Below are 10,356 nucleotides of genomic sequence, written 5' to 3' on the forward strand. Positions count from 1 at the left end.
AGTATGTGCCATTTAGGTGCCGCCTGATCTTGAGTTAGGCATGTCGACCCAATCGAGTTTAGGGAGCTTGTTGCTAGTCTGGGACGGATTGGCATGCTCCTAGGCACTATACTGGTTTAGGAGCTGATCCCTCTTCCCCGATGAGCCCATGGGAGGGTGAAAACTAGTGAGCGTTGGAGGTGATTAAAAATTGAACCTAGGTAGAGACAGAATGCCAAAGTGCGGCACGGGAGATGCCTCTGTGAGAAACTCTAACCCTGTGACAATGAGCCCAGATAAACACTATCGTGTTGTTTACATTATTTTTGTATATGTTGTTAAATAAGATTGAATCTGTTCAGATATTGTTCAAGTATACAAATCTTGTGAATTTTTGTAAGACAAAGAAGACAGTCGACTCAATGCAATTCATATCTGTCTTTAATTTGTGTATATTGCTGAAAATTTCATTGCTACTGCATAATTAACTTTATATTACAAATTACAATTTAATAAAAAAAATTGAATAAAAAAAAATTATGTGATCTTTGGCATTGGTTTTTAACGTATTGCCAAAGATCTTACCTTTAGCATCAGTTTTAAAATAAAAACCGATGACATTGATCTTCAGCATATGCACGCTATGGTCTTTGGCATCGGTTTTTAATGTAAACCATTACCAAATAACTTACCTTTGGCATCGGTTTTAAAATAAAAACTGATGCCATTGATCTTCAGCATACACACACTGTGGTATTTGGCATCAGTTTTTAATGCAAACTGTTATCAAAATGCTATTAGCGGTCGTTTGCAACGGTTTTTGAAAAAAACCGTTGCCATTGTGGTATTGGCAATGATAAGATCTTTAACGTCAGTTACAATGATGTTACTAGTCGTGGCAACGGTTTATAAACTAACCCTAAAAAAACCCGTTGTCAAACACCGTTTTTGCACTAGTTTTACTTGTAAGCGTGACCTAATGGTAGAGACCGTCGATGATACTTAAAGAAAAAACAATTGATGCATTCCACATCGTGACATGAATACATCATAATAGGTAACTATAAAAATCCTGGCCATAACCATAATTAGGAAGCAGAAATGATTTGAAAAGATAATTTGATCCTCCTTGAATTCAATGTGTAACATCTCTAATGAATTGAGATAATGAATTGAAAGAAGATCCACCTTCCAAGTGAACCATCCTTGCAAGTTTTGACATATCTTTGACCTTGTTTCTCTCATTTTCACTATCCTCCATTAAACTCCTAACACCCTTTTCAACCTCTTCCTTTCCAATCTCACCATTTCTCCTGTAATCCAATTTGAGCTCCACCGCCATTTCCAATTCCTTCACCAAACTGAAAGCATTAAGCTGCTGCTCTGCATATATAGGCAAGGTCGCAATCGGCACTCCATACCACAAGCTCTCCAATATTGAATTCCATCCACAGTGAGACACAAAACCTCCGATTGCCTTGTGCCCGAGAACCTCCACTTGCGGTGCCCACCCACTTATCATTCCTCTCCCTTTTACTCTCTCCAACCACCCCTCCGGTAGCATATCATGTGCTTTCTTCGTCTCTGTTTCTTGCTTTTCCGGAAAACGTATACACCACAAGAATTTATGCCCGCTCTGCTCTAACCCCATAGCTATTTCTTTCAGTTGTTTTTCATCAAACGACCCTGCACTTCCGAAACATAAGAACACTACAGATGATTCCGGCTGATCATCTAGCCATTTCATTATCTTATCCCATTCGGATTTATCCATCTCCGGGTTAGGATGACCCCTCAGGTTTAGCACCGGTCCGACCGGGTAAACCTTTGGGTAATTGCCCTTTTTATATGACTCAATTGCATAAGATTCAAGCTCGGTAAATGTATTAACTATTATACCTTTAACTCGGTGAAATCCTTTAGCGATTTGAATATAAGCTTCATAACCACCATCCTTGTTAAACACAGCATGAGGCAAAACTTTGGGCGGAACAGGATTGCGAAACCCTGGAATTGAGATTTCAGAGTCGGAGATGCTAAACTCTTTGGCGATTTGTTGATGACGAGAAGGAAGACAGAACATTAGATTCAAAAAGGCTCCGCCGGAAGTTAAGAAAATGAAAGAAGGTATACCAAATTCATCAGCGATATCAATCAAGGATGGACAAAATAAATCAAGAATTAATCCAACAACTGGAGTAGAATGAGAATCAGAGATGATATGCTGAATGATGTTGTGGATTAGGGATTTATGAGAATCGATGAAGGCACAAACATAGCTTTCAATAGATTTGTCGGCGAGCTCGGAAGGAGGAGGATCGGCTTGAGGAACATGAATTAGATGGATATTGGGTTGGGAATGAGCAAGAGAATTGATATAAGCATCAACAAAGGGAGTAAAAGGAAGCTTAATCACAAGAAGAGATATGAATATTTGAGGATCAAGTTGAATAAGGGTTTTAGCAAATTCAATGGTGGATACTAAGTGACCGGCTCCCGGAGCAGGAACGAATATGAACTGAGCCGGAGCCTTGCTCTTCTCCATAGCTATCGTTTTTTCTATGACCACACTGTCCTAGACAATGATGAGTAATAATGGAGAAAAATAGGGTTTAGGAGGGACATCATCATACACCAAAACTCAAGAGAGAGATTCTCAAACGCCCATTGGTCGATAAATGGATAAGAATTTAGAATAATCCTCAATTACTCCTTTTTGTGCCATTAAGTTCAATTTTGATGATACAAAATTAAAAACCAACTACAATTTCCAATTTCCATTGTCTCTTCTAATTATTAAGTTGTAGGGTTTGAGCAAATGTTAAGAGGAAAGAGGTTTCCTCTTGTAGTATTGTTTTATTAAAGGGAAAATTACAAAACTGGGTCAAATGGGATGCCCATTTACATATTTAACCCATTTACTAATCCTACTACATATCTAGACTGATTTTGTGTGACTTTTCCATAATACCCCTAACCTTCCCACTTCCACCACTCGCGAATCGCCGCTCCCCCTATCTCCTTGGTTATGCGAAAAGTTGCTCCTGCATTAATGATTTCAAGACTTTTGATCTTGCTTTGTTCCTTTAAATTGCACAAAATCTGCACCATTTAGTCAAAATCACAATGAATTTCTCTTTTTCCTCTCTTCATCTCTTGATTCTGCAACTTCCCAACCTTGTCCTTCACTGGAGACTTAGCTCCTTGCTCAGCAGCAGCTGTGTCACTTTTCTCAGCAGAATGTATCTTGTCAGCTCTAGCCTGTTCTTCAGGACAGCCTTGTTCTTCCTCTTGTTCATAAGGTGTCTTTTCGAGGTCGATCTCTTGAGCTCGCAGGAAGTGAGAATCCTCGGTGATGACAAAGTCAAGGGGAGCAACTTCCAAAGGTGTCATCCCAGAGGTCTTCTTCCTCTTTAGGGGTTGCTCAGGAGTTTCCTCACTTTCTTCCTCAGGGTCAGCTCTCTTCTTTTTCTTCTCAGCTGACTCTGGTTTCTTTTGCACCGACTCAGCATGTGCAGCTTTCTTCTCACCAACCACCACCCTGAGCTTCTTTACAGCCTTGTTAATATCTTTGTCTAGTGGGGTTGAGTATGGGCCAGCTTTCCTCTTTTTTTCCTTTCTGGTTTGCTCAACAGGTGCTGCTTCAACCACAACTCCCTTTCCTTTCTGAGGTAACTCAGCAGGTGCTTCTTCAACCATAGCTCCCTCATCAGGTGCTTCTTCAACCATGGTTTCCTTACCTTTTTTAGGTTTGATAGGAAGGTTGTGAGCTAAGCCGAACAGAATTACTGAGGTGATCTCAGTGCCCTCTACATCAATTTCCCCTTTTAAGCTGACCTGGTGATCCTGGAGTATTTTGGTGATGAGAGAGCCCATCCTCAGGATCCCGGTGCTCCGTTGAAAAGCCCCAATGAGAAATACGGGCATATTGAGCGTCTTCTAGTTCAGCATGTGCCAGATGAAGCACTGCTCAAAGTTTGAGGCTGAGGAGGAGGAGTTGACCTTGGGAAAGAGGTAGTTGGTCAGGATGTAGTGTGCTTGTTTTTTAGGCTGACCCATGCTGGTACTGGAGATATCACCTTTGTGGTTTTGGGTTTACAGAATTCGGCATTGTACTCAACCCGTTTGTAATCATTCGTGCATCGCAGTTCTGCACCTTCTGCTTTAAGTTGTAGCAGGATAGCAAGGTAAGAGGGGTGATCGTGATCTTCTTATTCTTAACCTTTGTGACCAGATGGTCATCGTCATCGTCAGCGACTCTTAGGTTTGTGTAGAATTCCTTCACCAGTTGTGGGTAAGTTGTTCGAGGGAGAGAGAAAAGGGTGGTCCACCCATTCTTTGAAATCCAGTCGCAGAAGGGTTTTTCTTCTTCGATGAAGCTCCTGGAAAACCATCGAGAATGATAGACGTTCAGGTTTTTGACACTGCTGAAAACTGGAAAGAATTTCCTTTCCTTGGGTTTCTTATTTTTCTTTTCCTTCTTCTTCTTCGAAGGGGTTGTCTGGTCAGTTCGGGCATTCTCACCGAGGATACTGACCTCGTTCATGGGCTGGTCACGCTGACCATGGGTCTGTTCCTGAGACTCTGAGGAGGTCTCGTGGTATTCCTGCTCAGCAGGAGAGGGAGGATTAATGTCGGAGCGGTTGTCATCGTATTGCTCACCGGAGATATTCTAGGAATCGTTCGACATGGTGTTCTTGAGGATTTTTTAGAAACTTAGAAGATTTAAGAATTGAGAGAGAGATCAAGAGCGAAATTATCAAGCGTAAAGAGTGATTAGTGAGAAATCGTCCACTATTTATAGCCGGTGCGTGTTGATCTGATAGGTCAGAATGGCAGTTCGTTTTTGAATCAATCAACGACATTTAATTCTGACATTAATGACACATTCGGCGTATGGTTTTCTAATCATTACGCTTACGTCATCCTAGGTGGCTACTTAAATACGCGTGCAGGCATTAATTTCGCAAGATGTTTTACTCAGCATCTAAGAGTTTAACCGTTTGAGATTCTGAGTGTATAGTTTAGCGCAGACGGGGTTCATATCATGTGTAGTAACTCAGCATTTAGTAATCACTCAATATATATATAGCGACTCAGCAAATAGTGATTTCATAGCATTCATATCTACTCAGCATATGACAGTTACTCAACATGTAATAATCACTCGGTATGATATAATCACTCAACATTCATTTTACTCAGAATTTTATTGAAGAGGATTAAACATACCGATATTAGTATGCTGAATTGCTCACGAGCCAACGGCTTCGTGAAGATATCTGCAAGCTATTCATCTATTGGAACATAAGTCAGCTTGATCTCACCTTTAAGTACATGATCTCTGATGAAGTGATGCCTTATGCTGACATGCTTCATCTTGCTGTGTTGGATTGGATTCTTTGATAAGTCAATGGCACTTTTGTTGTCACATTTGACTTCTATTGTTTTCGTTTTGAACTCCATAATCATCCAGCTGTTGCTTGATCCATAGGACTTGTGCAACACAGCTTCCAGCAGCAATGTACTCACCTTCAGTTGTTGACAGGGCAACTGACGACTGCTTCTTACTGAACCAAGACACTAGACAGCTTCCGAGGAAATGACATCCTCCTGAAGTACTTTTTTGCTTGAGTTTATCTCGTCCATAGTCAGCGACAGTGTATCCAACGAGTGTGAAATCGTTTGTGTTGGGATATCATAAACCTGCATTCACTGAGCTTTGCAAATATCTAAGGATTCTTTTTACAGCTATGTAATGAGATTCCTTAGGGTCAGCTTGATATCTTGCATAGTAACATACTGAGTACTGAATATTTGGCCTACTTGCCGTTAGATAGAGTAGAGAGCCAATCATACCTCCATATAATTTATTGTCTACTGACTTACCTTTTTCATCAGCACAGAGCACCGTGTCAGTACCCATTGGGGTATATATTGGCTTACAGTTTTCCATATCAAATTTCTTCAATATCTCCTTAGCATACTTAGTCTGGCTAATGAAGATGCCATTCTTGCCTTGTTTGATTTGAAGTCCAAGAAAGAAGTTGAGTTCTCCCATCATTGACATCTCAAACTTAGTTTGCATCTGCTTGCTAAATTCCTTGCACATTGACTCATTAGTAGCACCAAAAATAATATCATCAACATATATTTGTGCCAGCAGGGTATCTTTACCCTTTTTCTTAATGAATAAGGTTGTGTCAGCTTTTCCTCTGACATAGTTTCTGGTCAGCAGAAAGCTGGTCAGCCTTTCATACCAAGCACGTGGTGCCTGCTTCAGGCCGTACAGAGCCTTTTTGAGTTTATAAACATGGTTTGGGAATTTTGGATCCTCAAACCCTGGAGGCTGACTAACATAAACCTCTTCATTTATAACTCCATTAAGAAATGCACTTTTAACATCCATTTGGAACAATTTAAAATTCATAAAGCTAGCATATGCACACAATATTCTTATAGCTTCTAATCTAGCTACGGGTGCAAAGGTCTCACCATAGTCGATACCTTCCTACTGACTGTACCCTTGAGCTACAAGTCTGACTTTGTTCCTGACTACATTTTCTTATTTATCTAGCTTATTACAGAATACCCATTTTGTTCCTATGGTCTTTTGATTCTTTGGTTTAGGCACTAAATCCCATACTTCATTTCTCTTGAATTAGTCGAGCTCCTCTTGCATCGCATTTATCCAGAATTCATCGTTCTCAGCTTCTGAGAAGTTTCTTGGTTCGAGGACTGACACGAAGGCTACGTTGCTGAGATATCTCCTGAGTTGATTTCTGGTCATCAGGGTGTTCTCAGCGATATCAAGAATGCTACTTTTAGAGTGTCCTCTTGGAACCTTGATCTTCTTTGGTAATGTAGTGTCTTCAGGAGTAGGTGTTTCAACAATCTCTGCAGGATTATATTGGTCAGCAAATACAATTTGAGGTTCGTTTTTACCTTTGGTCAGCCCTTGAGGTAGTGACTCAGTGGCTTCGTTTTGGTCAGCGGAAGCTGAGCATGTGTCATCTTCGGCAGGCTGACTTATCTTCCCTGCATGGTCAGTTTCATCGAACTCAACATGTACAGACTCTTCTAAGACCTGAGTTCGTTTATTAAACACCTGTAGACACTGAGTCGGAGGACCTGTGATGAAAACCTGAAAACAAGACGGTTGAAGCGATTGATTTCGGAAGTTTTGAAAAACAAAAAAAATATAAAAAAGAATAATAAGCGTATAATAAGGAAAGAAAGTTACGGCGGGTCGCTGTTGCCGGTAAGGTGGCTCGCGTATGCTTAGCGGCATGGCGCGAGTGCTTAGTGGCATCCGGTGCACGGTCGACAATGGTCGAACGCCCGCTCGACGGCACAGGACGTGCGTTCGGCGTCCGTCGGACGCACGCGTCCAACCACGAGTGGCACGTTCTCGACGTCCGAGCAACGCCCGAGTCTGATAGCGCGAGGCACGCTCTCGTTGGCCACTGAGCGTGCCCGCCCGGCAGCGCGGAGCGCGCATTCGGCGGCCGCAATGTGTGAGCGTCCGACGGCGCGGAACGCGCGCTCGGCGGCCGCGGAGCGCGCGCGCCCGACAGCGCGAGGCACGCCTCGGGGGTCGTTGGGCGGGCGCCCAACCGCGTCGGGCAAACGCCCAACGAGCGTTGGGCAAGCGCCCAACGTTGGTTGGGCGCGGGCGCCCAACAATTGTTGGGCGATCGCCCAACTTAGTGTTGGGCGGCCGCCCAACTTAGTGTTGGGCGGCCGCCCAACAAGCCTTGGGCGGCCGCCCAACGACTTTGGGTGACGCCCAATTTTACTTGGGCGTCGCCCAAAGTTCCGGGATCCGTTTCCCTATATAAGGGCACAGATCCCAATGCAAAAAGGAGGGGGGATTGAGGGAGAGCTTCTCACACTAGAATATTTTTTCTAGAGAGAAGAAGTTGATTTTTTTAGGAGAAAACATTTTTTTTCCTAAAAATTGAAAATCTCCAAATTTCCTAAGTTCAATTTTTACTAAATTTTTCATAAAAAAACGGAAGCTCGCGTTTCGTGGAATCAATCGGCTTCGACTGTCAGATACCGAATTCAAGGTATTATCCGAGAACTAGACTTTTATTTTATTTAATTTATTCTCTTCTTCTATTTATTTTTTCTTAGGCTATAGTTTTTATTCATTTAGTTATTTATTTATTTTGTCACACTTTATTTAATTAGCGTATTTATTTAATTTTCATTTCGTGTTGAATAAAATCCGGTTTTGTTTTAAAATAAAAAACCTCGTTTTGATATCCCAATACGAACCGTGATCGAATAAAAGGCAGTTCGGGTGTCGAAAACGTTGTAATTATAAGTTTTTAATTTAAAAGAAATTTCCAAATAACGTTTTAAAATAAAAACATCGTTTTAGGAACTTCCGTTTTCGACTATGATCCATTTTTGGTAGTTCGGAAATCTAAAACGATTGAATTAGATTTAATTTAAAGCTTTTGAATAAATCTGAAAACATTTAGGAGCGCTGCTGTAATTTACCTATTCTGTCACTAAATACCGTTTACCGACGGATTTTCCGTCGGTAGATCTGCCAAAATGTAAAAAATGCCATTTCAGTCCCTTTTTCTTAACTTTTAAGCTTTTAATCCTTAGTATATATATATATAATTATGTAGTATATGTTTTTCAAATTATTTTAGAACTTTAGCATATATATTTATTTTAGAATATTTGTATATCATTTTCATTCTATTTTACAATATAAGTATAAGTATATATATATGTATTTCCTTTTTATTAATTTATGTTATGTTTGAAATATTAGTTACTTGATATTTTGAGAAATAATGGATAAATATTAGTATATGTCATTTTTGGTATTTAAAACTATATTAGTTATGTATATATATACTTTTGGGATATTTTGGTTATTTTGATTATTGAATGAAATTATTTTGGGAAAATGTTATTTTCTTATTCATAAGATTTACTTATTATTTTCACATTTTTTTGTATAAATATATTGTACCTATTATGTTTATATACATATAGTTCCTTTGGTATTAACTTTTATTTTCATATTCTATTTTTGATTTAAATATATATATATATATATATGTTAGAATTACTTTCTTTATTCTTTTAGGCTTAGTCATGGGTCCATGTTTCAAGTGGACTTTATTTGAGTATAGATGGTGGTTTAAATGGGTTTATTATGGTAATTATAATTAGTAAAGAGTCCATTAAAATAAGTGGAAAAAATAAATCACAAAAAGAGAGTTTCAATTGAATTATTTAAACTAATGAGTTTTTAGATTTCTAATGTAAATAAAGAGAGTCATTCTTGTTAATATTTCAAATTGTTTCTCAAAACACCACGTTTTAAAAACTTAGTCCGTTCCAACGACGGATCGAGTGAACATTGTAATTAAAATCGTTTTCTTTGCGAATAATAGATTTTTTTGAATCATTTTCTTAAAGGATTTGTACAAAATGAAATTGACTTGTATGTTTAACCACGTTTTCTTATTAAAATGTTCTTTATCTCAAACGTTTTCAAATACTCGAGTCGTTCCAACGGCGATTCGGGTAAGCTTCATCAAACGGGGTTTTAAAACGCACCTAAATCGTTCCAACGGCGATTAAGGTGCGAACCATGTAAATAAAACTCGTTTTGGGGAAATAAGTTAGTGTAAACACACAACATACCATTTAAATACGGTTGTAAATAAATCACTTCTTTCTTCCCCCTCTCTGTGTATGTATAAACATAAATGGGTGATTCTTTACTGAGGTGGCTTTTCAATATCATGTGCTCAAAATGGTTTCTAAAAAAGGAAAGAAAAGGGTTTCAAATGAATTTTAAACTTAAAGGAGTATACGATTAGTCCGTTATCGCCTAACATGCTGAGTAGGAGGCCGGTGGTTCATAACCGGGCGATGTCGGGGTGCCTAGTAGCCTTTCTCCGGAAAGGAGCTAGCCTTCTCGGCTCGTACCTAAGTTTCCCGAACCCATACCGGTCTCCCGCAAGGGATCAGTGTTCATTTTCCCATTCGTGGGTGGCGACTCTTCCATTTCTCCGAGCTCCGGTCCTACCGAGCAGCTTGATTCCACGATTGGTTGCTTTCGGCGCCAATCACCGCTTACGTCGCCATGAGGTTGTCCACCCCCCGGTCCGCCCGGGAGATTAGGCCGCGGAACCTCGTCTAACAAGTGGCGACTCTGCTGGGGAAGCGAGAAATTTGACTCCGAAAGGCGTGTATTAAGCCCTTAACGGGGACGGATCATTTTACTTCTTTTCGTATGCATTCATGTGCATTATTGCAAACCCTTTGGGTAATTTCCGCGAAACCTCTAGCGAGAGTCCATTCGTCGCTCGAAAGAGGCTAGCGTAAGTTCCCCCT

At 40.2% G+C, this 10,356-nt stretch overlaps 1 protein-coding gene across 1 annotated transcript; it reads right to left on the minus strand.

The window, feature by feature from the left end:
* Positions 1 to 975: 975 nt before the first annotated feature.
* LOC136233885 (anthocyanidin 3-O-glucosyltransferase 2-like) lies at positions 976 to 2,657 on the minus strand. Its single transcript, XM_066023611.1, has one exon. The coding sequence runs from the start codon at positions 2,522 to 2,524 to the stop codon at positions 1,115 to 1,117; it is 1,410 nt and encodes a 469-aa protein (XP_065879683.1). The 5' UTR covers positions 2,525 to 2,657; the 3' UTR covers positions 976 to 1,114.
* Between the last annotated feature and the right edge of the window lie 7,699 nt (positions 2,658 to 10,356).

This window comes from Euphorbia lathyris, chromosome 6 (genome assembly GCF_963576675.1).
Source record: "Euphorbia lathyris chromosome 6, ddEupLath1.1, whole genome shotgun sequence".
NCBI lineage: Eukaryota > Viridiplantae > Streptophyta > Magnoliopsida > Malpighiales > Euphorbiaceae > Euphorbia > Euphorbia lathyris.